A 27,818-nucleotide genomic window follows, 5' to 3' on the forward strand; every position below is an offset into this window, starting at 1 on the left:
TTCCAGCCTCCACTCAAAGACCGTGCTGTTGCCTTTACCCCATTTTGGGCTCTTGGAGAAACAAGGCCTTCCTCTATTTGGGGCCAGTTTGCGGAGCCAGCTCCCTCCTCAGTTCAGCAAGCCCCCTTCCCGCCCCTGCTAGACTGAACCACAGGGTCCCAATTTTATTTCTGCTTCATTTTTCCTTTCTTTGGTTATCAAGATTCCTGTCAGCTATTTTTTATAACTCCAGATCACTTATTTAGCTCACTCTCAATTTTCTAAAATCTAGGTTTTTTTTTCTTTTATCTGAAACAGCCTTCTTTAAAAGAACAAAGACCTTAGACTGTAGTATCTGAATTCCAACCCAGCACCAGTGTTACCAGAGGACTGCACAAGCAATCACAGCCTGTCTTTTCTCTTCCTTAAGGTGGGGTAAAAATCCCTATGTTGACATGTTGTTAGGAAAAGCAAATGAGAACATCAGTGAAATTGCATGGCGCAAGATGTGGTACGTGGTCAGAGATGGTAAATATTAGTCTTCCTTCCCCACCGGCTTCTGGAAGGCTTCACACTTAAAGATTCCTTGTATTCACTTTCGTATTAATAGAGAATGGGCCAGGCACAGTGGATCACACCTGTAATCCCAACACTTTGGGAGGCCAAGGCAAGAGAATCATTTGAACCCAGGAGTTCAAAACCAGCCTGGGCAACATAAGGAAAACCTTGTCTCTACAAAAAATAAATAAATAAATAATAAATCCTCCCAAACATATTATTTATAAATAATGAATTTATAAATAATAAATTAGACTACAGGTACGTGCCTGTAGTCTCAGCTACAGGGGATGCTGAGGTGGGAGGATCACTTGAGCCTTGGAAGGTTGAGGCTGCAGTGAGCCATGATTGTGCCACTGCACCCCAGCCTGGGCGACAGAGAAAGACCCTGTTTCCCACCACCCCTCCCCACGAAAAAGAGAGAGAATGAAGGCCAGGCACAGCGACTCACGCCTATAATCTCAATGCTTTGGGAGGCTGAAGTGGGAGGATCACCTGAGCCTAGAAGTTCAAGACCAGCTTGGACAATATAACGAAACCCTGTCTCTACAGAAAGTTTAAAAATTATCAGGGCATAGGGGTGCACACCTGTAGTCTCAGCTACTCGGGAGACTGAGGCTAGAGAATCACTTGAGTCCAGGAGTTCAAGGCTGCCTTGGGCTATGATCGCACCACTGTTCTCAAGCCTTGGTGACAGAGTGAGACCTTGACTCTCAGAATTCCTGCTTTGTTTGGGTTTCCCCATTTTCTCCCATGAAAACATGAATAATAATTAACATGTTTACATCTTAACATTTATAGTCTTCCGATTCTGGGTGACATTTTGTGCCCAAGCCAAAAATCCCATTTGGGAAAAGATCATATTTTGTTATATTTTGTGCTTTCCGCAGTCTGGCCCATTCATGAGAAACAATATTGGTGCATATTGACATGCGAAAATGGCTGTGCCATCTGAAGTGAAGCAGAACATGATTGTTCATACAAAGAGTGTGATGATATACAGAGAAAAGCATATATGCATAGCTGAAAGTCTTGAAGTTTTAATAAATGGTAACAGTAATTCTATTTGGAAGAGGAAGACAAATTTGTTTTAAAGAATTCCCTGGGCGCCTCAAAAAAGCCTGGAGGCCATATGATATGGTGGTTAAAAAACTTAGACTGGTAATCAATCTTGGCTTCAAGCTCTATTGCTGCACTTACTAAGTGACCTTGAAAAAGTTACTTCCCTGGATCTCAACTTCCTGTTTCGTGAAAAAGAGGCCAATAGAGTTGTTATACTAAGGAATCCAAGGAAAAAAACTAAATGACATATAAAGTACTCCGCACAAATAAATATTAATTCCTAGCATAATAAATATTACTTCCTAGCGCCTCTTCCTAATCCATTACAACAACAAAATTTCACTGGTTCTTTCCTTAGATATCATGAGTCCGGTGGTGTTTACTGAGTAAAGCGCTGGGGAACATATCTTCAAGGAATTCAAATTTGTGGCTAGTTAGATGGTTAGACTAGCCAAGGAATAATGAGCCATAAAGCATGTGTTTCTTGCTTTCTAAGGGACTAGAGGATTTGGATATAGGAGGGAGAACTATATAATCTAAAGAAGAGGAGAATAGGACAATTTGTTTTAAAAGAAAGGAAGAAATAGTCTAGTGTGAAATAAAATTTGCCTTATGGGGCCATTTGAGTTTGAAAGATTAGCTCGAAGGGCTCTTAGCTCTAATAAAGCTAATTACCACAGAGGTCCTTGAACCGGACCTAAGGCGGTAGATAAGGTCTCCAGCAAGAGGAGCATCTTGGCTGTAACTGTGGGAGATGGGGGAGCTGCAGACAGGGCAGTCATTGCAGGACTGAGACTGTGGCAGTGAGGAGCTGAACTGGTGAAGGGACCGTGGAAACTAAAAGGTGGCACAGTGAGGCAGACTGGATTTAGAGGATGAAGCCGAGTAAAATTTAAAAAACAAGACTTCGCTTTCCAGCCTACATGAAAGGAAGAATGATAGTACTTGTTGGGGTCTGAAGAGGAAAAAATATGCCTTTTTTTGTTGTAAGTTTTCTGAACCAATTAACAAAATAGACACTGGAGTCTGGGGTCAAAATAACTTTAATAACTAGTATAAAGTTAGATTGGTTTGGTTAAAATGGTTTGGATTTGAGACCAAAATGGAGTTCTCATTCGTCTCCTCTAGCCCCCGAATCAAACCCATGGAACAGCTGTGGGCTCTCATCTCCCAATCCCAGAGCGGGAAGGTCTTCCTAGTATTTACCTGCTGGAGGACAGGAGCAGAGGGAACAAGCACCACTTACAGACAAATAGGGACCAGAGAAATAATCCAGGGAGTTCAGTGTCCCATGTTTCATCTTTCCAGTCTTATTGGGATAGAGGGCACGGAAGAGTTATATCCCAACACAATTCCTCTGTGTCCTTTTTGACTATAAAACAAACCTCCTCCAAAACTTAAAGGTTTTGCAGAACAGTTTCTGTTTCTCCTTCATAGTTGCATTGGTTGACTAGGCTCAGCTAGGTGGCTCTCCGTTAGGACCTCTCACATAGCCACAGTCAGATGTGAGTTGGGGCTGGGGTTGTTCTGAAGACTTGTTGCGGCTAGAAGTCCAAGATGGCTTTCTCACATATTAATTGTTGGCTGTCAACTGGGAGTTTAGCTGAGGCAGCAGTACATGGCCTCTCCATGTGGTTTTGACTTCCCAGAGCATGGCAGCTGGATTCTGAGAGGAAATATCTAAGAGTGGGTGGTTCAAGAATCCCAGATAGGCGTGGTGGCATGTAGCTATAGTCTCAGCTACTCGGAGGCTGAGGTAGGAAGATTGCCTGAGCCCAGGAGCTCAAGGTCAGCCTGAGCAACATAGTGATAACCCATCTTGAAAGAAAGAGAGAGAGAGAGAGAGAGGGAGGGAGGGGGAGGGAGGGAGGGGAGGGGGGAGAGAGAGAGACAGAGAGAGAAAGGGAGAAAGGGAAAAGAGAAAGGGAGAAAGGGAGAAAAGAAAATAGTCCGAGGCAGAATCAGCAAGGCTTCTTAAAACTTAGCCTAAGAAATCCCAGAACATCAGCACTGCCACATTCTGTTGGTCCAGGACATCACTAAGGCTAGTCCATGTTTGAGGATAGGGGAATTGGATCCACCTCTTGATGTGAGGAATAACATGCTTGTACAGGAAGGGAAGGAACTGATGGCAGTCATCCTGGAGACAGACACTCTGTCACAGCCTTCCTGCAGAAATGCCCTCCCCACTGTGAAATCTTGAGGGTGAAAAGTAATAATCATCTGTCTTTCCAGGACTAAGTAATATAAGTTGATGAGTTAGCTGTTTAGCTAATTAAGAAAGGAAATCTAGCAGTGTAAAGGCAGATTTACAAAGAAGCTAATTAAACTTAAGTATTGGGGACCTTCGCTCAGATCAGCCCCTGTGAGTTCTGATTGTTGCCGGAAACTGTAGACAGGCTGTTCCAGATGAGGAGGAGCCAGGTTGCAATCAGGAAACATTTATGTAAACATTTCTCAAAGGAAGGGGACCTCAGCTTCCAGGGTTCCAGTAGCATGTTGTGATTTTTTTTTCTCATTCTTAATAAACATTCACATTAGTATCTAAATTTGTATTCATAATTACTTTTGTATTCTTAAACAGAGCCCCCAAAATTTCATAAACCTCAGACCTCACAAAACATGTATCCCCCTGCAAAAAGGGAAAATAAGGAGTTCTAAGGATACTTTGTTAGTCTTAAGCATTCATATTTGACAGCTTTCTTGAGCCACTCTCCAGCCCTGCATATCTGTAATATCTCATACTTCTGTGTTCTCAATTAGCATGGCACACCCTTGGGGGCAATTTGCCCCCTCCCACCACCGCCACCACTTTGAATATTTTGGGGGATAAAATCACATTAAGTGTACAGGTGGCCAGGCGTGGTGACTCACACCTGTAATCCCAGCACTTTGGGAGGCTGCGGCAGGTAGGTCACGAGGTCAAGAGATCGAGACCATACTGGCCAATATGGTGAAACCCCGTCTCTATTAAAAATACAAAAATTAGCTGAGCATGGTGGCGGGTGCCTGTAGTCCCAGTTATTTGGGAGGCTGAGGCAGGAGAATCACTTGAACCCAGGAGGCGGAGGTTGCAGTGAGCCAAGATCTCACCACTGCACTCCAGCCTGGCAACAGAGCAAGACGCTGTCTCAAAAAACAAAGAGTATACAGGCTGGGTGTGGTAGCTCCTGCCTGTAATCACAGAACTTTGGGAGGCTGAGGCAGGTGGATCACATGAGGCCAGGAGATCAAGGGTAGCCTGGCCAACATGGTGAAACCCTGTCTCTACTAAAAATACAAAAACTAAGCATGGTGATGCATGCCTGTAATCCCAGCTGCTTAGAAGGCTGAGGCGCAAGAATCGCTTGAACCCAGGAGGCAGAGGCTGTAGTGAGCTGAGATTACGCCACTGCACTCCAGCCTGAGCAACGGAGTAAGACTCTGTCTCAGAAAGAAAAAAAAAAAAAAAAAGTATGCAGAAGCTACTTCTCATCTTACATGGGAGAGACTTCATGATGTGGCCTGTGCATCTCCATCTCTAATCTCAGGTCTGGCTATAAAAATCAGTTGTGTGCATCTGTGTGTCATTTACATGGCTGGTTCTCATTTGGCCAATGACTTGAGATTTGCCAACCAGCTGTTGGAATAAAACTTGAGATTTACTGTGACACACACCAAAAAACTAACTTAGCAACTCACAAAATTCATGGTCACACAACAGAAACCAACCTGTATGTGTCAAACATTTCCTGTCATCGGAGATTGTTGCCCTCTGATCCCCTCCTGAAAAATAATAATTTCATTTGGATGTTTCAGTTAAATATGCTGTATCTTTTTTATATTTATTGTATTAATGCATATAAGAATGTTTAGAAGTTGGTTTAAAAAAAGCAAATCCTGGGCCTGGTGACTCATGCTTGTAATTCTAGCACTTTAGGAGACCAAGGTAGGAGGTTGGCTTGAGCTCAGGATTTCAAGCCAGCCTAGGCAACACAGTGAGACCCTGTCTCTCAAAACAACACAAAACTTAGCCAGGCATGGTATGTGCACCTATAGTACCAGCTACTTGGGAGACTGAGGTGGGAGGATTCATCGCTTGAGCCCAGGAGGTGAAGGCTGTGGCGAGACATTGCACCAGTGCACTACAGCATGGGCCACAGGGGAAGACCCTGTCTTTGAAAAAGAAAAAAATGCAAATCCCTGGAATCTACTTACTGAAAATCTGAATCATTGATCTAGGATGAGTTCTAAACATTTTTACATTTTGGATAATTCTGTAGTAAGTGATCTGAAGACCACTCTTTGAGAAACAGATAATGTCACAGGATCCTTAAGGTGTTGCTTCACCGGCCGGAAACCTCTATGGCTGGTGGTGTCTTTGCCCAAGTTTTGCTCAGGCCCACTGGGCCAGTTCTGCCCACTCAGCCTGGCAGGCTGCACTCAGCTTTTGCTACCAGCTCAGAGCCCATGCCTGCCAAGAGCGAGCCAGGCACAGAGCAGTGAGGGGTGTGTGAGCGAGTAAGCAAGTATGGGGTTCGGCCACTACACACATCCAGACATACCGCCTGTGGCACCAGCACAGGTGCCAGTTCCCTGCCGTGGCTGAACCAGGCATACCACAAGCGGCTTCCATTGTGGGCACCGGGGAATGCGGTGGTACCTGAAAGCTTGGAGGTATCAGGAACTGTAGAGCCCCAAAGAGGGTGTTACAGCCCTGGCTCAGGGAGCTCCTAAGTCTAGGTTCCCCAAAGGGCCATGGCTCTTTCCTCCTCTTTTCTCTCCTCCTCATTGCCTGCAGTGTGGCAAGAGCGAGGCGTTTCAGCCCTGTTTATGTTACAACAGTGGGTCCTGAGTTCTTGCCCCACGTCCAGGAAGAATGAGGTACATGGGCAACTGGAGGATGAGCAAGGCCAAGAGGTGCTTTATTGAGCTATCACTCACCCAGGAGACCTGAAGTGGGTAGCTTCTTTCCACAGGCAGGTCATCTTGATGAGTGTAGCCCTCAGTAGAGAGGAGACCCAGAGTGGGTAGCTCCTATCTGCAGGCAGGTTGTGCCATTGTTTCTGTGAGTCTGGCTGAGTCCGGGGTTTTTACAGGCTTCAGAAGGGAGGAAGTGCATGCTGATTGGTTCATGGGTGGCCATGAGTGGGCCAGAAAAAGCACCATAAGTTCTCACTCCAGGTCGTGAGCCCCACCTGGAACTGACAGCCTGACTCCCATGCTTCAAGCTATCCCTGGCTTGAAGGTGCTGCTTCACCAGGGACCTGCCCCTTTCTACCCAGGAACATGTCTGCCTTCTGCTGCCATCAACATGTCATCCATGACACCCTGGCTGTCTGCATCAAGAGGTGCCTGCAGGCCCACCTTGAGCCACCCTCAGCCCTTCCCCTTGGCCTCCCTCTCATGCTTGGTGGTGACCAAAGCCCAGAGGTGGCTGAGGTGGCAGGGGGCTGGCACATCAGTGCTGCCCCAAGCCCCCACACACCCAGCCAGGTCACGACAGTGCCCAGGCTCAGTCACAAATTTGCTCCACACTGGAGTGGGCACTGGGAGCTGAGACAGGCCAGGCAGCAGGAGCAGGCACTTCTGAGCCTGCAGGGGCAGGGGTACTTCCAAGGCACCCAAGAGCATAGGGATGCCTGGGTCTGTAGCCATGGTTGGGTGGCTGCACCTGCACCTGGAAGGAGAGGGCTCCTGCCCCACCAACTTGGGGGCTTCCACCAGCTCCATGGAGCACACAACCCAGTTGTGCCACCCCTGCTACAGCCAGCATCTTTGCCGCGGCTGCTCCAGACAGACTGCTACTGCCATCAGTAAGCTGTTCTTCACTGTGCTGCAGGAACTTGCTTTACAATCCTAAAATGGGTTTGTGATGCATCCATATTGTAGTCCCAGATTGTGTGATTCACTCCTACAATGCATGTGGCTCATGCCAGGCTGGTGGGTTAAGGATATGATATACCTCATTCTGCACTTGAACAAGCTATGTCTTGGGCTTCTTGCTACCAGAACAACTGCAATCAGTGGGATTGACTTTGTCACACAGCAGGTATCCCACAGTTCACCTGTGGTGATTGTATCTCCCCTTCTAAGGCAGCATGCATAATACCTTGCTCACTGGCTCTTGAGATCTCTGAAAACCTTCTGTGGTGAAGAGTCCTGTAAAGTAGTGACACTGATTCTTTCAGTCCCAATGGCCAGAAGCAGCAGTCATTTTATTATTTATATGTCAGGTGACCATCTTACTTAACCCCTCAACCAGGAATTTTCAAGAATCAAAGGGGACATTATTAATAATTATGCTGGGAAAACAGGTGCAAACCAAAACTATTGGAGCAAACAGGGATATGTGGTCACTCTCTGCCTCACCTACCTCCTGGATGGACTTGAAGCAACTCGATTCATCTGTTCTGCACCCTCATGTTTGCATTCACAGGTTAGGATTTCTTCTGATGCTTATCTTTGCAGATGGGCATTTTTGTGAAGATAGACTTATTCCTCAAATAATTATTGAGCTATATTGAAACCCATTCATTCACTAATTCATTCAATGGTCCTTTGGATTTACTGGTGAACAAACCATTGGAAACCCAGAGACTTGTAACGTGCCAGGCCTTGTGTATAGAAAGTGGAAACTTTATGCAATAGCAGCCAGGCATTGGTTATACCTTCAGGCTCTCTGCACAATATCTCACATTTTAGCTGGTTTAGAAAGAAACTTTTTGAGCTATTATATTGTATCTACCCTCCAAATTCAAATGTTTGGTCTGTAGACTCCAAAAAACAAACTCTCAAGAATATCTATGGCATATTGCAAGTATAAATGTATACCTGCAGCCAAAACAGCTCCTTTTGCATAGTATGAGCAGCCAATATATTTATAACACTTCGGTGTCACTGGATTCACTTGCAGCCCAATGTTCTAAAGTCCTGTGGTCAGTCACATCAAGGCCTGATGCTGTGATGAGAGTTGGAGGATGTTGGAGCCATTAGCAGTGGCCACCTAGGTCTAACTTCTCATTTCACAAACAGAGGGCAGATTTGAGAAGTCTAGCCTCACCCTCCCCACTCCCCAGGGGACATCCAGTACTGTGGCCAAACCAAGCAAGGTAAGGCTGCCCAAACACACCAGCCCTTTCTCACATCCCCAGGCTTTGGCCCCTGCAGCTTCCTCTTCACGAAAGGCATACAATGTCCAGCTCGTCCATCCAAGGAATTGGTACCCCCCTTACCTTTGGTATTCCCAGCAAATGGTCTGTAAGCTTTGAAACTGAATGAATAAAGTGATTTTGCCTAATAAGCAGAGGTGGGTTTCAAACCCAAGTCTTCTGCCACCAGATTCAGTGTTTGTTTCATGACATCAAGTAGCGTATATAGAATACTACAGAGAATTTGGGTGTAGTCTTGGTAGCCTGCTGGAATGCCAGTCTTGAAATGATCAACTTGTTTTATAGGACTGCAGGAAGTATGTTGGTGTTTTATTTTCTTCTTGTTATAAGTGTCATTTTCAAGGATCTATAGGTTCAGCTGTTGGATTGGACATATGAAGTAGAAGGGATAAGATTTCATCTCTTTGTTTCTCACCAACTATTGGCAACCTTTACCTTGGGAACCACCTCTGGCTATTTCTGCCAGGAAACACTATTGGGAGCTCCAATCACGGCTATTTTAAATGAGACTTTGGGAATTGAATCCCTGTTCCCCTGAGCCCACTCTTAATCCTTTCCTTCTACCAACTAGACGATATTCAGATGTGGTTGCCCTGAGGTCAGCACCATAAAAGAATTAAAATTGGCAGTTCCCTTCCACATTATTTGATCTTAATTACAGCTTTGTGAGAGAAGTAGAGCAGCTGTTATAGTATTTCCTTTTTCTTGTGTTTTTCAGTTTTTAAAAAATGATTTCAGAGATAGGAAAATTGAGCACTAGGCCAGGTGTGGTGGTGCGTATGTGTAATTCCAGCACTTTGGGAGGCCAAGGTGGGCAGATCTCTTGAGCTCAGGAGTTTGAGGCCAGTCTGAGAAACAGGAAATTTGTTTTTACAAAAAGTAAAAAAGTATAGGTGGTGTGCGCCTATAGTCCCAGCTACTTAGGAGGCTGGGAGGGTTGCTTGAGTGTGGGAGGCTGAGGCTGCAGTGAGCCAGAATTGTGCCACTGTACTCTAGCCTGGGCGACACAGCAAGACCCTGTCTCAAAAAAAATAAAAATAAGAAAGGTGGATCTTCTCAAGTCACAAGGCTTGTTAGAAGCAGAGACCTGAAGCAAGGCTTCTGATAAGAAGGGCAAGCCTCCTTCTCTTCCACAAAGCCAGTCCTGGGCTGCAGGAGCTCATTGTCCTACATTGAGTACTTAAAAGGGAAAAATCAGTTTGGAGAATCTGCTGAACTGATCAAGATGTAAAAGCCGTAAGCAGCAGAGATTTGGCAAATGGAAGAATTGATGGATTCTTTTTAAAAGTAGCTTTAAGAAGCCAGCGTCAGCTTATAGTGGTATGAGCCCTCCTAACATGCCACTGAAATATTATCAATAATAAGGCAAAGATGGGGGCAAGTATTACACAAACGCTGAAACAGCAGCCTGCAGCCGAGCACTAAGTGGAGGTGCTGTATTAAAGAGTTGCTTGTCACAGGCTCCTGTGTAAAATAAGTGCCCAATGTTGACATTAAGGACATCTCTAAGTGCTCTGAAACCGAGGGCTCTGTGAGAGCAGTCAGCATTTGGCTTATTCAGAGCACATTAGTCAATGTTCTTGTTTGCCCCCAGACTTATTCCTGCTCCCCCACACTGATTGTTTATTGACAGCTCCCCTGAAAACAAAGGAAGAAAAGGAAAGAGTTTGCCACTTCTGTTATATATCAGCACATTACGTTTTCTTGATTATTTGGAAGTGTCACAATTAACAAACTAAATCTGTTGGATCACCATGAAATGAGGGGGTCTTCTGAAAGTATCTTGTATGTTTAATTTGTTTCTTCCTCTCTCCTTCCCCTGTTTATGCTTTGTCTCAGCAAGTATGTCCTGAAGACCTACTGTGGTTTACACTATAGAAGATACTGCTAGACCCACAGAGGAAATACAAATTGGGATTTCTGGGCCTTCAGAAGTTGAATTTTGTTGGGACAGTAAGATGACTAACTCCCTGGGTGTTCATTGTAAGCTGGACAGGGGTAAATACCCAATAAGGAAATGCTTTCCTTGGTTGTAAATTGAGTGCTAGGCACAATGCTCTGTTCTGGGCACAAAAACAGATAGGATAAAATGGACCTTACCCCTAAAGGAGTTTCTCATCTGTTACAGTTTTTCAAGGTGAGATTCCCCCCACCACTTGCATCAGAATTCCCTGGGTCCTTGTTGAAGTATGCAGCTCAGATCTGTACAATCAGACTCTTAAAGGTAGGATCTCTGAATCTTAATTTGGTTAAGGTAGCACTCCAGGTGATTCGAAACACATTTAGGTTTGAGAATATCTAATCTTTTAGAAGAGACAGAAAAGTGGGCCCTGAAAGGCTGATAACAAAGATGCCAGCGGTGTTTCAGGACCAGCGTGCTATTTGTCAGTTGCCTGTCTCCTTTGTTGTGATCAGATCATAAGGAAAGCTTCAGAAGCCTCATGAGGGGATGGAGCACATTCACTTTTTGTTCTTCACCTGGTTGCTCTGGCAAAAGCAATAATATTCTGCCATATTCCAGATTCAGATTCTGCTGAGATAGGATCAGCCTTGTCAGTCTTCCAGGGTAGATCAGATGCTATGTACCTCTCTCTGTACCTAAAGGACAAGGCACAGAGCTTCATCTCTGTGGGACAATCAGTTTCAACTACTATTCATTCAGTGAACCAGGTGTCAGGTTGGGCATTGAAGATACAAAGAGGAAAAAACAGTCCCAACCCTCATGGTGTTTACAGCCTAGTGTCAGGACAGGGCCATAAATCGATGATTACAGTTTCATACAAAACTGATAGACAAAGGTTTACCCACAGTGAAATACATAGGTAAATGTTACATTAGTGGGTGTGAAAGGATTGTGCCTGCAGAGGACCAGGGAAAAGAAAGATGGCCTCTCTTTGGTCCTCCTCAGGATTGCTTTGGCAGGAGAGAGTGGCAGCCACCTTTCTCAGCCGCCCTTGTTCACCACCAGTCTAACACTGAGTAACAGAAACTCAAAGGAAGGTTGGGGAGGTGCAAGAAGGGACCCATGGGAAATTGACTTGCTCAGATGGTATCTTCTCAGAGAGGCCCACCATGTCCTCATCTTCTAAAATGACACGGTTGTTCTCCTTACCATGCTGGATTTTTCTTCAGAGCATCTGTCATCTTCTGACATTGTAATTTATTTGTGTGTCTATCTTATCTACTAGTTTAGAAGTTGTGAGAGGCTTTGTCAGTTTTGTTCACTGTGTCCCCAGTGCCTGGAAAACAAGTTGGCACACAGCAAGTATGCAATAAAAGTGTACTGAAGGCAGCAGAAAGGCAGGTCCACACAGGTCCCATTTTTCAGCTGCTCAGATTATATTGCTCTAAAAAACTGCAAGAATCTCAAGGATTCGTCTGGCTTTTCTCTCCCTTTCTTGGCAGATGGGAACCCAGGAAGGAGCCATTAGAAGGTCTGACCATGTTCCCCAGTCCCACTTCAAAGGCTTTTCTGTAGCACACCTGTCCCCTCCAGGGCTGCAAAGACTCTTCCAGATGTCTGAGTCCTGGGGAGCTTCAGAGCCCATTAGTTTGATGTGAGGCTTCCAGGAACGTTAAGAAGCTATTTAAGGAATTGAACAGGGGAACTTTGAGGATGTGAGTATGGTCCGATTGAGTAAGGCCAACAACAGCTTCAGGGAGGGAAGGTCAGGACTCCAGAGCCCAGTGGAATTCTTTGAAGCCTTTGCTGCTGGGGAGGATGAGCACACAGTGGGATGACTTGCACGGCAGTCCAATTCTTCTGAAAACATTTTTGCAAAATGTTCTGCATCACAGGTTAATGTATAAGACACGAGTTGTAAGTGGAAAGTTAGCAAAGATTTTTGGAAATTGGCTAAAGGGCAGGAAACAGGGTGGTTGTAAAAACCTCAAAAGATGTTAATTGGGGAGTGCTTCACGGACCAGGGTTGTGATCAGCTTTTTATTATTTTCATAAAAATTACATGAAGAATGGTCTTGACAAGGATTTTCATGTTAGCTAAATAAACTACATTAGGGAGCCGAGCATAGAAATGGAAACGGTAGAATTAGGGAAAGATTACATTTATTGATGGAATTGAAGAGTAGCATTTTATAACGTGTGTATGTATCAACCCACATCCATTCTGTTGGCCAGATTTCCATTTGAGTGTGGACAAGACAACTTCAGCTTGAATAACACAACCTGTCACATTTCTTGGGTCAGCAGGAAGCACTTTAAAGAAGGTTTGGCACCCTACTCATAGAGCAGACTCTGAAATTAAATGGATGTTATCTGTAGACCTGAACCCTCTCTTTTAGAAGAAGCTGCAAGGCAGATGGAATCTCCTGTTTACTACCAACATAAGACTGGGACATCCACATCTCACCACCTCTTATGACTTAATATTGTCTATCAGATGGGGTTCAAATTATCCCAAAAATTTATTGTAGATATAACCCAGTAAGAAGCTAGGAATCAATCCCCCAAACACTATTTTTGTTTTTAAAAGACTGGGTCTCACTCTGTCACCCAGGCTGGAGTGCAATGGCAGTTATGGCTCACCACAGCCTCAAACTCCTGGGTTCAAGCAATTCTCCTGCCTCAGCCTCCCAAGTAGCTGGGACCACAGGCATGCACCACCATGCCCAGGGTCTCACTGTTTTAATTTTTGTAGAGACAGGGTCTCACTATGTTGCCGAGGCTGGTCACGAACTCCTGGCCTCAAGTTATCCCCCTGCCTTGGCCTCCTAGCAGTGTCTCTCAAGCAAAGTTATTGTATACTGAAAGTAACAACACAGTGAACCAGTACTTGAAGCTAGGAGCCCAGAGGTGACATTTACAGTCTGTCTAGAGCCCACTCTAAGGAACAGTCTCCACAGTCGTCATAAAGTCCACTGAGCCATTGATTCCCTTGTGTACAAATCTGGCCCAGTAGGAATCCTCTCTGACCTTGCTACTCAGGGCTCAGTCTGTGAACCTGCAGCGTTGGCATCACCTGGGAGGAAGCTGAACCACAGCTCTCAAGCCCACCCAGAGCTGAATTGTAATCTGGATTTTAGCAGGATCCCTAGCTGATTTCTGTGCACATTAATATTTGAGAAGTTAAACTCTGACACACCCAAGAATCATAGAAAATAAAGCATAGGAGGGTTGCTTGTTTCTGACAGAGTGAAAATTGGACCACATTCGTCAGTGACCTGAGGACAGAATTCTGACATCTGGGACTTTCTGGTCTGTTGGAAACTGAAGCTTTCCTGTTTTCTTTAATTTGGCTTAAAAGGCTAGTGCCTTCTGCGGAACATAAGTTTAGCCTTAAGTGAGCATGCCTTTTGAAAAGAAGATGTTAAACGCCAGTGCAGTGTACTCCTGAGTGTTCTTCCCTTGAGCATGGCTCATGTGCTGGGCCATTAGCTAATTGTTACCTTCTTGTTCACAGTCCACAGAGGCCTGGCGCCTGGCGGCTGCTTTTCATTTGAGCTCATTCACCCAGGGCCCTGTGGATAGACATTTTGTTGTGTTCTGCTGCTGGGAATAGGCTGTCAGCCCACAGGATCAGCCCCACGGCAGGGCATCACTAGCCTGGACAAACCTTTCTAAAACACAGGAGGCTTGGCTTTCAAAGACTTCAACACATTCAGTCTCTAGGCTGAGGTGGTATGATCGTCTCTAGATCTGAGGTGACATAACAATGGCTGTGCCATAAGACACGTGCTCTGACCCATCGCTTTCACTCAGACTTGCGTTTAGAAAATACAGGAATGGGCTGGGCGTGGTGGCTCACACCTGTAACCCCAGCACTTTGGGAGGCTGAGGCGGGCGGATCACTTGAAGCCAGGGGTTCCAGACCAGCCTGGCCAACATGGTAAAACCCCGTTTCTACTAAAAATACAAAAATTAGCTGGGTGTAGTGGCACACGCCTGTAATCCCAGCTACTTGGGAGGCTGAGGCGGGAGAATCGCTTGAACCCTGGAGGCGGAGGTTGCAGTGAGCTGAGATCATGTCATTGTACTCCAGCCTAGGTGACAGAGTGAGAGACTCCATCTCAATTAAAAAAAAAAAAAAACAAAGAAAGAAAGAAAATAGAGTAATGAGGGAGGCCGAAGGAGATTGACTAAATTGACTTGCTTTTGTTCTCAGTTCATGAGATGGTGTAGCCAGGGGTTGATTCTGCCAAACTAGGAGCGAAGAGCAGTGAAACCCCAAACCCCTCTCCACACATCCCTATCCCTCCCCACCCACGTTGAAGTAGGATGAACATAGAATTGTGGCCTAGCCCACAAGTACTAAGCCCACCTCTTAGGCTCATTCACAAATGTGTATTAGGCTCCATGTGTCTATATAGCAAGTCTCCAAGGGAGACTATCCCTGGCCACAAAGCTTGCTGTATAATGAAGTACCCTACAATGAAAACCACTAGGCTGGCAGGAAAAGGGAAGGGGAATCAGAAGTCAATTTGTTAGGGAGAATAATATGCTTCCAATTTCTTAAGTGGTGGCATTCCTGGTTTTTTCAGGTAAGAATCTACGATCTTTCAAAATATGATCATGGAGCAGATGATGTGCTGATCTTGGCCACTGATGGACTCTGGGATGTTTTATCAAATGAAGAAGTAGCAGAAGCAATCACTCAGTTTCTTCCTAACTGTGATCCAGATGATCCTCACAGGTTTGTGCATTTCTACAATTGTAGGGTTGTTCCTCAAGCATTCTTCCATGACATGCCTGAAATAAATAATAATCATGCAGTTTTCATAATTCATGACTTAGAGGCTGATATGGATGGTACAGTAACCAAACTGCAGAAGGGATTATCTTTCTTGTAAGAGGTACTTTCTGACCGGGCATGACAGCTCATGCCTATAATCCCAGCACTTTGGGAGGCCAAGGCGGGTGAATCACGAGGTCAGGAGTTCTAGACCAGCCTGGCCAACATGGTGAAACTCTGTCTCTACTAAAAATACAAAAATTAGCTGGGCATGGTGGTGGGCACCTGTAATCCCAGTTACTTGGGAGGCTAAGGCAGGAGAATTGCTTGAACCTGGGAGGCAGAGGTTGCAGTGAGCTGAGACCGCGCCACTGCACTCTAGCCTGGGCGACAGAGTGACCCTGTGTCTCAAAACAAAACAAAACAAAAAAAAGAGGTACTTTCTCTGCCAAATAAAAATTCTCCTTAAGTTGAACCTAGATACAAGTGGTAAAGAATTTGAGTATTTAGGCATTTCAGCAACATACCTTTCTCACATTTTTATTTCCTCTAAACTATCCTCTAAAGTAGAAATAATCCCATTTTTGATCCTGTTGATGAGAGTGATGGCAAATGCTTCCCAGCATTGATGGTCATCCATTGGAGAATTGTTTCTTTTGAGAAATATTTGGTAACGAGAGAAAGATCCAAGTTAAGTACTTCTTACAGTCTAGCGGCAGTGTAAATTACCTAAACATCCTCAGAAGACTCTCAGAAATAAACAGAAACTACCTCTCGAGAAAGGCAGCTTTAACTAGAACACAAGTCACCATGAGTAAAAGCCAGCAGGAATAACAGAGAAATCAGAATTGGACCCGTAAATACTTCTTTATTGGATTTAGCAGTCAAAAATATAAATATTTTTAGGTGAGTATGGTGACACACGCCTGTAGTCTCAGCTACTTGGGAGGCTGAGGCACGAGAATTGCTTGAACCTGGGAGGCAGAGGTTGCAGTGAGCCAAGATCGCGCCACTGCACTCCACCCTCGGTGACAGAGCAAGGCTTAGTCTCAAAACACAAACAAAAGTAAGCCAACAAAAATATAAATATTTTAACATGCTTCAGCAGATTTTTTTCAGCCAAGCATGGTGGCTCACACCCGTAATCCCAACACTTTGGGAGATGATGCAGGAGGATCACTTGAGCCACAGGAGTTTAAGACAAGCCTGGGAAACATGGTGAAACCCCATCTTTACAAAAATTAGCTGAGCATGGTGGTGCAATGCCTGTAGTTCCAACTACGGGAGGCTGAGGTGGGATTGCTTGAGCCCAAGAGGCAGAGGTTGCAGTGAGCCAAGATAAATCGCACCACTGCACTCCAGCCTAGGCAGCAGAGCAAGACTCTGTCTCAAAACAAACAAAAAAATTTAAAGCATTTAAAATATGAGCCTTAAAAGAGACTAAAAAAATGACTAAACAATTTTTAAGAAAATGGAATTCTAGAGATGAAAAATGTAAAAACAGGGATTAAAAATTCACTGAATTAAACAGATTAGAGCTAGTTGAAGAGAACACTGGTGAACTAAAAAATTGATCTTAATAATCCAGTCTATGGCTTAGACAAAGAGAAAAGAAAATGTGAAATGAGACTAAGAGACTCAAAAGATGGCCTAAGGTGCTCTAAAAGAATTCCAAAAGGATAAACTATAGAAGATGGGAAGAAGTTCTGGAATTTTTTGACAATACTAAACGTAAGATTCAGAAAGCCCGACAAATCTCTGGAAGGAGAAATAAAATAGTGAAACTGAAGAACAGCTGAGTGCAGTGGCTCATCTATGTAATCCCAGCACTTTGGGAGGTGGAGGTGGGCAGATCACCTGAGGTCAGGAGTTCAAGACCAGCCTAGCCAACATGGTGAAACTCCCATCTCTACTAAAAATACAAAAATTAGCCAGGCATGGTGGTGCATTGGTGTAATTCCAGCTACTCAAGAGGCTGAGGCATGAGAATTGCTTGAACCCAGGAGGTGGAAGTTGCAGTGAGTTGAGATCACGCCACTGCACTACAGCCTGGGTGACAGAGTGAGACTCTCTCTCAAAAAAAAAAAAAAAAGAAAAAAAAGAAAACTGAAGAACTTTAACCTCTTTGCCTCCCAAAAAGATACTAAAAGCAGCCAGGAAAAAAAAAAAAAAAAGACATTTGGACTGACAGCCAACTTTCAAAAGCAAACGGTGCCAATGATGGGATTATATCTTCAGTTGGCTAAGAAAAAAATAACTGTTAATCTAGAAATTTTAGATGTAGTAAAACTATCAATAATAAGGATGAAGTAAACAAATTTTCAGGCAAAACTTAAACTGATACATATTACTGCCAACTAACCTCTTCTGAAGAAACTTCTACAGGGTGTGCTCAGATAAGAAAAGGAAATGATCCCAGAGGAAATATCTGAGAAATAAAATGGATTATTAAGCTAAAATATTAGTAAACATGTGGGTATATTTAAATATACATTGACTATGTAAAACAGTAATAAGAATGTCTAATGTGTGGGGTTAAAAATGATAGAACTAAAATATTGCATAAAAATAGTGTACAAATTGTCAACGAGGGGGTGTTACTCAGCTCACATGCTGTGCTTCTTTTGAGAAGGTAATGGTGTTTAACTTTAGGCTTTAAGTAAACAAGTTTAAATAGCTAAGAAAACTGTTAAAATAATAGAAAGGGTAACTTCTAAACTAGTAAAGGAGAAGAAACTCACATGGAGTAAAAACCAAACTTCTAAATAACTTATGAATCAAAGGAAAAAATTATAATGAAAATTAAGAAGTACCTGGGCCTGAATAATAATATATATCAAAACTGTAAAGGCTGAATTTTTTAGCTTTTTTTTCTAATTTAATAAACTAAGCATAGATAAAGACCCCACTCACCTCTGACCTGCCAGAATTGACTATTATCCCTCTATGCCATGAGCTAACTTTATCCAAAGCATCCCCCTGTGTCACCGGGAACCTCTGGCCACAAGATCCTGATTTCTGAAAACAGAGAAGAAAAGAAAGAAACCCTTAACCACAGAGAAAGATATTTCTCAGAGTGAGGCCCTAAGGGCTGACTTGTGTTACTTGGCTAGTTCAGTCTATATTCTTTGCATAAATGTACACAAAAGAATTCTTTTTTTTTTTTTTTTTTTTTTTGAGACGTAGTTTGCTCTTGTTGCCCAGGCTGGAGTGCAATGGCACGATCTCGGCTCAGCGCAACCTCCACCTCCACCTCCCAGGTTCAAGCGAATCTTCTGTCTCAGCCTCCTTAGTAGCTGGGATTACAGGCATGAGCCACCATGCCCGGCTAATTTTGCATTTTTAGTAGAGACAGGATTTCTCCATGTTGGTCAGTCTGGTCTCAAACTCCCGACCTCAGGTGATCCACCCGCCTTGGCCTCCCAAAGTGCTGGGATTACAGGCATGAGCCACCATGCCCGGCAAGAATTCTTATAACTTAAAGGCTCTAAGGAACCAAAGGAGTGAAGCTGTCTACCTAAGTTGATCCACAGAATCAGTACAATTATAACCAAAATATCAATAGTGTTTTTATGGAGCCCAGCAGTTCCATTCTTAGGTCTGTACCCTGGAGCGGTGGTTCTGAAAAGCATGGTCCTTTGAGCTACGTGGCATCTGCAGCACCTGAGAACTTGTTAGAAATGCAAATTTTGGCTGGGCATGGTGGGTCATGCCTGTAATCCTAACACTTTGGGAGGCTGAAGCAGGAGGATCACCTGAACCTGGGAGTTCAAGACCAGCCTGGGCAACATAGTGAGACCCTGTCTCTACTTATATATATATTTTATAAAAATTTTTTTTAAAAGAGAGAATTGCAGATTTTCAGGGCCCACCTGAAATCAAAACTCCAATGGCAGGACCAACCATTTGTGTTTTAACAAACCATCCAGGTGATTCTGATGCCACTAACATTCGAGAACCTACACCCCTGGAAAAACTCTTGTATTGTCATTCATGCAAAAAGATATTCACAGAATTGTTTTTTTCTTTTTTTTTTTGAGACGGAGTCTCGCTCTGCCGCCCAGGCTGGAGTGCAATGGCCGGATCTCGGCTCACTGCAAGCTCCGCCTCCCGGGTTCATTCTCCTGCCTCAGCCTCCCGAGTAGCTGGGACTACAGGCGCCCACCACCGCGCCCGGCTAATTTTTTCTATTTTTAGTAGAGACGGGGTTTCACCATGGTCTCGATCTCCTGACTTTGTGATCCGCCCGCCTCGGCCTCCCAAAGTGCTGGGATTACAGGCGTGAGCCACCGCGCCCGGCCTACAGAATTGTTTTTATTACAGAAACTGGAAGTAATTTGCATGTCCAGTGGTGGGATGGGTAAACAAAAAATGGGATACTTTATGGCACCTCCCCTACCCCCAAGATGAGCCAAAGCTGTGCTCATTAACAGGGAAGAATCTCAAAAACATAATGTTGAGTTTAATAAGCCATAGAGGAATACATACATTAGGATTCTATTTACATGAAGTGAAAACTACCAGTATATTATTTAGGGATATAGACATTAAAACTATAATAAAAACCAAGAGAATTGGCCCAAAATTCAAGATGATGGTTACTTTGAGAAGAGAAGAGGCAGGTACCAAGGGGAATATATGCTTGAGGCCTGTTGGGTTTCTATGATATTTACTTGATAGTATTCTGTTCCTTCAAGTAGACGGCAGGTTATTGTTGTGTTATTTTTAAACTATAAATGTTATATACATCTGTTTGTATGTAAAATATGAGAGGCAGGGTAGTCTAGTGGTTAAGAGCCTGTAATCTATAATTACTTCCCGAGTTGAATTTTGGCTCTTCCCCTTCTAGACTTAGGACCTTGGGAAAATTTCTTAACTCTTCTATGACTTTGATTCTTCATGTGTAAAATGGAGATTCCAGTAGTATTAACCTCATACATATATATTATTAGGTGAAGGGCCTAATAGATAATAAGCACTTACAGACATGTTTGTTGTCATTATGTCTCATATATTTCACAACAGAAATTCAGGAAATGTGAAGGTAGACCATCTGTCTCCTCCTAGAATTGTTTGATATAATTTAGCTCAGGTGCAGAGGAATTGATGGCACTATAATTAAATATTCTTTTATTTGAATATGAATGTGTTTTTCGCCTTTCAAGTTTCAAGTTATGTATCCCACTTGTTAGCAACATTCTCATGTTGATTTTTCTCTACTATGATTATTTTTATAAAGCTTTGCACAGCCAGCTGCCAGTTATGCATTAAAAGGCACTCAGCACTTTTTTTCTGTGTCTAAGCTGGCTTGGTCTTTCTTACCAGCCCGTCTTTTTCCAGGGTGATAAATCTGTATGCCAAGGAGTGGTAAACTGTGGGCAGTGTGCACATGCCAGGTCAGAGCAGACTCCTGGGGTCCACAAGAACTGTTGCCTATGGAGGCAGGGTTCACAAGGATCTCTTTGGAACAAACAGGATGGGAAAGAAAAAATGTTTTCAGTATGCCTTTCGGGGAAGATGGCAAACCTAAGCAATAGAAAGAATCCTATATCGGATAGATGAATGAATAAAACGGAAAATTGTGAGGGGAGCACAGTTTATCAGCAAGAAATAAACTCTCAGACTGCAGACTAGACAATTATGGTTGTAAAGACAGGTGCAATGGTGCGTGCCTGTAATCTGAGTGACTCTGGAGGCTGAGGCAGGAAGATGGCTTAAGCTTGAGTTCAAGACCAGCCTGAACAACACAGCTAGACTTCCTCTCTAAAAATAAGGAAAAAAAAAAAAGGTGTTTTAAAAGACAGAACTGGCCTGAGCGCAGTGCCTCACACCTGTAATCCCAGCACTTTGGGAGACCAAGGCAGGCAGATCACTTGATGCCAAGAGTTCAAGACCAGCCTGGCCAATACGGTAAAACCCCGTCTATACTAAAAGTACAAAAATTAACTGGGCATGGTGGCTCCTGTAATCCCAGCTATTCGGGACACTGAGGCACGAGAATCCCTTGAAGCTGGGAAGTAGGGGTTGCAGTGAGCTGAGATGGCGCCACTGCATTCCAGCCTGGGCGACAGAGTGAGACTGTCTCAAAAAATAGAAAAGGAACGGAAGAGTCAAGGTTTTCTTCTTAACGAATAACTCCCATTCTGATTCATTCATTTGGGAAATACCACTAAGGACCTATTTTGTGAGCCAAGGCCTGCTAGACACTTGTGAAGAACACAGACCTCAGCTCTGCTTTTTGAGTTTAAAGTCTGGAGGGATTACAGCAGCATCAACCTAAAGCAAAGGATGTCTACACTTAAACCTGAAGAATAAACAAACAGGAGCGAGGCAGGGGTCGGGAGTTGGGGAGAAAAAATATGGCACATTCTGGAACCCAACAGTCAGTGTGGCTGCTGGCCTTGGAGGTGGGGAGCAGAATGCCAACAGATGAGGTGTGAGGGGTCAGCAGGGGCCCATGATCTCATGAGATCATGAATGTGAAAATTATTTGTGTTAAAGGAAGTCTGTGGTAACGATATGGAATTTATGTAATTTGTTCATTATGATTGACAACCAGGAAGTATTCTGCAAAATCTGATGGTGAGAAACAAGATGAGGATTGTTTTCCTACCCCTGTGTGTTCCTTAGTAATTACACCATATTGGGACATCAGAGAAACTTAATTTGTTTCAGACTCACAATTTAGGTCTTAGCCAAGAAACCTTTGCTCAGACCAATGTCCTAAGGCATTTCTCCAATGTTTTCTTCTAGTAGTTTCATAGTTTCAGGTCTTATATTTAACTCTTCAATTTGTTTTTATTTGATTTTTGTATATGATGAGAGATAGGGGTCTGGTTTCTCTTTTCTGCTTGTGGATATGCAATATTCCCAGCACCATTTATTGAAGAGACTGTCCTTTCCCCAGTGTATGTTCTTGGCACCTCTGTTGAACATGATTTGGCTGTAAATGCATGGATTTACTTCTGGGTTCTCTATTCTGTCTCATTGGTCTATGTGTCTGTTTTTATGCCAGTACCATGCTATTTGAGTTAATATAGCTTTGTAGTGTATTTTAAAGTCAGGAAATATGTCTCCAGCTTTGTTCTTTCTGTTCAGGTTTGCTTTGGCTATTCTGGGTCTTTTGTAGTTTCATACAACTTTTAGGGTTGTTTTTTCTATTTCTGTTGTCAAACTCATAATTTAGGAATATGTGAAATGGTGTTCTCTTTCATGTGTCTGACATCTTTGTACATATCTATGTGTAGTTTGGTAGGAGGGTACCACACTCACACACCAGTTTAGGATGTCTCCTTGGGAGGCCCATGGACAAAGAGAACTCAGTCCCAAGAGCCAGTGCCCTCCCAGCTGGGAGCTGTTCGAATCTTGTCATGCCAAATGGAAATGAATGGAAGTTGCCAAGTCATAATTTCTGTGATAAGAAAAGGCCCACTATAATTCCAGAGGCTCTATTAGCCCTTCATTGGCCAGAGAGTTCCTATCTCTCCGTATGTAGCCTGGGACTACAAGTTTGCCTATTTAATTTTCAGTGGAGAGTTGCTGGGTTCAAGCCTGAGGGAACTGACCAAAGGAGGTCAGCCTATTTGTGGACACAAAATAGAAGGGAAAAGTTCTCCCCAGGGTGGGAAGGCTGAGGGAAGGGGAATGGAACAGAGCCAGTGAAAAGGGCAAGGTGCTTCTGCATCTGAGGTTTTGAGTGGGCCTGTTTTACTTTGAGTCTTACCAGGATCTCCCAGTTTTGTCTAGAAAGGAAGCAGGACAAAAAGAGGCAGGGAATGAAGCCTGAGACAGGCAAGACTAGGGGCTTTTGCTGTTTGATTGTTAGGCTTTTGTTTATGTTGCCTGTAGGTTCCTTTTCTTTTTATTTTTCTTTTGCCTCCTAGTGACAGCCATTCTAAACAAATTGCCAGCATTGTCTTCCTCTGTTGACATCCTTCCCAGCAAGGAATTTAAAATAGCATCTCCCCCTCCAGAATGTGCTGTGAGGGAAGAGGTGATTAGCATAAAGATGTGTTCTGACCCTCACACCATCCTCTCAGGCAGACATGGGAGTAAAAATGAGCTGTATGATCTTTCTGACCCTGGTGTATCTGAAGTCCTTTTGCTCTTTTGAACTGTCTCAACAAAGGAAGCAGAAAATTAAAAGGCAGCTTTATGGATGAGCCAGAATATGAGTGCAGTAAGTTTCTCTCTCTCTCTTTTTTTTTTCCAGTTTTTACAGTATTTTAGAACACAAAACGTGCACATGAGCTGTCTACCCATTTTCTTCGCTGCGCAGCCTGGCTTTGGGGTTGGTAACTCTGATGGCTAGCTGGGCAGCTCTTTCCATAACGGCTTTGCAGTTCTTGGAGGAAACATTGTGAGTGATCTCAGCACAGTAAGATTTGTTGCATGTCAGCAGCACTTCCAGCTCCTTGACGCTGTGGATCAGGAACTTCTGGAAGCCCCTGGGCAGCATGTGCTGTTTTTCTGTTGCTCCCATAACCAGTGTTGGGCATCAAGATCTGGCCTTTGAACCTTCTACAAGCCCTGTTGTCAATACCTCTGGGTTTCCACCAGTTACGCTTAATTTTGACATATTGGTCACACGGTGCTGATAAAATTCTTGGTTCTTTTTTTGACAATCTTGGGCTCTACAAGGGGTCTGAGGGTGGCCATGATGCCAAGAAGGAGATGGCACCTCTTTTTCTTTTTATTAGAGTTTGCCCTGAACTGTAGGGAAGCTGGGAGTTCTTTTTTTTTTTTTGTGACATATTTATTCAAGATATTTTAATATTTAAAAAATAACATTATCATTTTAAGTAACTTCATATTTTTCAAATTTGCCTTTTTAAAAATTTTTTTTATTATTATACTTTTAAGTTCTAGGGTACTGGAGTTCTTTTACTCTTGTGGGGTCATGAAATAAACTGTTCTAGGAAATGCATTGCGCTAACGTTCTGGAGTGGGGTTGCTGCAGGTCATGGAGGTTGGGCTGCACAACCTTCTGGTTCCTTATAATTCCAATAAGGTTCTCTTTTAAGCCCTAAAGATCCTACATGATTTGGAGAAGGCACTCAAACCTGGAAAGTGTTTTCTGACGCAAAATATCTGCAACTGACTGTCCCCTCTGTAAGGCTGGAGGTTCAGTCGGGGGGGTCTCCTGGGAAGAATATTCAAAACGGAGGCAAATATGTAAACGCTCAAAGACGACCACGCTTACCATTTTGTCAGAAAGGAACAAATTGTTAATATTACTGAAGGGGAAGGGAGTGGGCAAAACCAAGAGTAACGGGCCAGGGAATAGCTAACCAAACTTGGAAATGCACGTGGTTTCACATTCCTAGTGCCCAGGCAAAACTGTGCAGGCTTTGCTCTAGTTTTTCATTTCCCCAAACCTGTCTGTGGAAACTTCTATTTAAAAAAAAGAGAAGAGAAAGAAATTCACTGTGTTACCCAGGCTGGTCTCAAGCAATCCTCCTGCCTCTGCCTTGGCCTTCCAAAGTGCTGGGATTGTGGGTGTGAGCCATCATGCCTGGCCCCACCTCATTTTTTTTTTTTTGTATCCTGGACTTAATGACCCTCCGTCTCCCTGTTATGACCCTTGAGGGACTTTTTATGCAGTATTAAATCTGTAAGTACCAGTATACCATAAACCCTACGGAGAATGTCTCTAATGAAAGAAGCCTTCCTGATGTCCACACTTGTCAGTCTTCACATCCACACTCTCCTTGGCTCAGATGGCTGTGTGCCTTGGAAGGAAGAGATTAATCCGTGAAAGGTTAATAGTAAAACTCCAACACTGACAACAGGCATGAATGCAAGTATTAAATGCTAGTTTGCATTACCCTGATGATATGAAATTTATTTTGGGAAAATACAAAGGTTCTTTTTATGAAACCTTTCCATGAGTTAGCGGAACTAATTTCTAGCATGCCATAACGTTTTCAAAAACTATGCCTTAAATGCTAAAAGGAAGGGTTTCCTCCACTTTTCACCATCTCAGTTTCATGAGTGTTTGATCTGGTGTTTGAAGACTAGATAAAATCCCCCATTTTCTTTCTTTTGCAATGTTTAGCACACTCAGATCTGTGGGAATTCAGAAGTCAGCCTGAGGTCCTGGCTGTGGCAGCCTCTAACAGCACACAAACAGCCACCATCCCATCCTGTTTAGGGTGTTTATGTGGCAGAGCTGTGTGGCCACATCAGGATATTTTACAGGGCTTGCCAGGGAGGATTGAGAAGGAAATAGTCTATTATGCCCACTCGTATTGAAATGTCACTATTTGGAATTTGAACTAAAAACCTATCACCTAAGAAACCAGGGAACCGGTGCCAGGGTGCATAGAGGTGGATGAGGCCTGGCAGGGCTTCTCACCCTCTCTCATGGGGGTGGGAAACTCCCTCCAGTCTGCAGCTTTGTGTCTGCTGGCAGCACACAAACTCCCAGTGAGCCCAGTGACAGCACTGCAGACAACAGTCATCATTATTCTGGTGTCTCAGGGTATTCTGCCTGAATGGCATCGCCATAACCTGACGGGGGACAGAAGCTGGCATGAGCAGCTTCACCTGCTTCAGAACTTGGTTCCAGAGCTACACAAGGGGCATCTGTGGACCAGCTCCCAGCAGTGAATCTAAGAGGTGTGCTTCCTCCCAGGATGAATTGGCTAGTTCTGGGCACAACAAAGACCATTTCCAAGTCACCCCTGACCCTCCACCCACCAAGACGCCACTGCCATAGACCCCTGCCAACATTCCAAAGCTGGGAGAGCTTTTTCTACCTCTTAAATTTCTAAGGCCTGCTCAGAATGCAAAGGGGATTCCTCCTCCTGTTCCCATCACACTGTATTACTGCGGGTGTCAGCAGATGGAGGCTGCCTTTTATATGCAAATATTTGGAAGCTATTAATTCCCCAGTTCCTGCCACTACTCACCCTCTTATAAGACCCTGTCTGTACCATCCAAATGGCAAATTGAAGTTCCCACCCAACAAGAACTATTAAGAACTTTAGGGTATGGTGATAGCCTGCAGCCTGAAATTGACTTATTTTTGACATTCTTGTGCTGATTCAGACACTAAAGATTCAAAAAACAGACTATAAGACGTAGATGACTGAAGACAAAATCCTGGGGAGGAGAAAGGCATTTAATATCTAATGAGGAACGTAACTAACATTTATTGACCTCTGATTGTGTGCCAGGCACCATGCTGAATGTTTATGGAAAGATCACATTTAGCTGTTACAGGAGCCTTGGAGGTCTGCACTATTATTAAGTAAGGAAAGAGGGGCTCCAAGAGACTAAGGACTTTTTCCAGAGCCACCCATCTGGATGGTGGGAAAGCCAGGATTGGAACCTGGGCAAGTCACGCTGACACCCAGAGCCCTTTTCTGATCCACTAGGAGGGAAAAGAACTAAGGACTGCAACAGAATCTGCAAGGACAAGGGGACAATCGAGGATTTATGGCCTCCTTCCGCCTGACTTTAAGAGTCAGTGGTTATGAAAAGAGCTTTGGCCTTCCCATCGCTCTTCAGCCCCTCTTCCTTTTTGTTTTCCATGCCTCCCCTGCTGTCCTTTCTCTGCTCCCTCCTCCTCGGAGCCCGAGCCCTGTGAAGTTTGCCAAGCCTGATCCCTGCCCAGCAGCCATTGCTTTCAGCAGAGCTTTGCTGATCAATATTGAAAGCTTCAGCTAGAGAAGAAAAATGTTCCCCAAATTCAAAACATGTCTCCTGGGGAGACGCTTCATTAGGAGTGGGCATTTCAAACTCCTCCACAGTTGTCTAATGCAGCCTGGCCCAGCATTCAGTGATGGTACTAGGGCTGCTCCACACTCAGCTTCCAGAAGTGCTAGGCTCCGGCTGCCACATAGTCCCAGTTGGTGTGTCACAGAATCCACCTCCCATTCGCTGTCTTCAGCTGTACCATATTCTTCTTGGCTGCTCTGGATATTTTTTTGGTTATACAGTATGTTTTGACTCAAATTTTCTCCTACCACTTTCTACAATTCTCCTTTGATGGCACATAAATGCCCTTGTGTTCAGCCTCAGTAACAAAACCAATAAAGCCCTCCTCTGTTTTAGTACCACCTTAAGCACTTTCACTGTCACCAACTCAGGGAGCCCTGCCATAGGGTAGAAATTGGAGAATACAATGGGGGCAGGAGAAGCAGTTCTTTCTCTTCCAAGAAAGTTGTTTGTTCTTGCCCCAGTCTTGACCTAAAGCAGCCTTGCAAAGGATTTCATGCATTTCATATGGCAGGGTGGCTCTGAAGATGGATGCAAATGAGCTCTGAAATGGCCACCAGCCTGGCCCAATATGGGGGTGACACGAAAAGCTTTCTCCCAAGAGCTAGGTCCCCGGGCTTGTGTTGAGTTGATGAATCTATGAAAGCTCCTGCAA

General features: G+C 44.0%; 1 protein-coding gene across 1 annotated transcript in view; it reads left to right on the forward strand.

Moving 5' to 3' along the window:
* PPM1H (protein phosphatase, Mg2+/Mn2+ dependent, 1H) overlaps window positions 1–27,818 on the forward strand; it is a 307,084-nt gene that overhangs the window by 267,826 nt on the left and 11,440 nt on the right. Inside the window, exon 9 of the mRNA XM_011972919.1 lies at window positions 15,249–15,400. Coding sequence (XP_011828309.1) covers window positions 15,249–15,400 — 152 coding nt within the window. The remainder of the gene's footprint in view (window positions 1–15,248; window positions 15,401–27,818) is intronic.

This window comes from Mandrillus leucophaeus, unplaced genomic scaffold, assembly GCF_000951045.1.
Source record: "Mandrillus leucophaeus isolate KB7577 unplaced genomic scaffold, Mleu.le_1.0 Scaffold132, whole genome shotgun sequence".
Lineage (NCBI taxonomy): Eukaryota > Metazoa > Chordata > Mammalia > Primates > Cercopithecidae > Mandrillus > Mandrillus leucophaeus.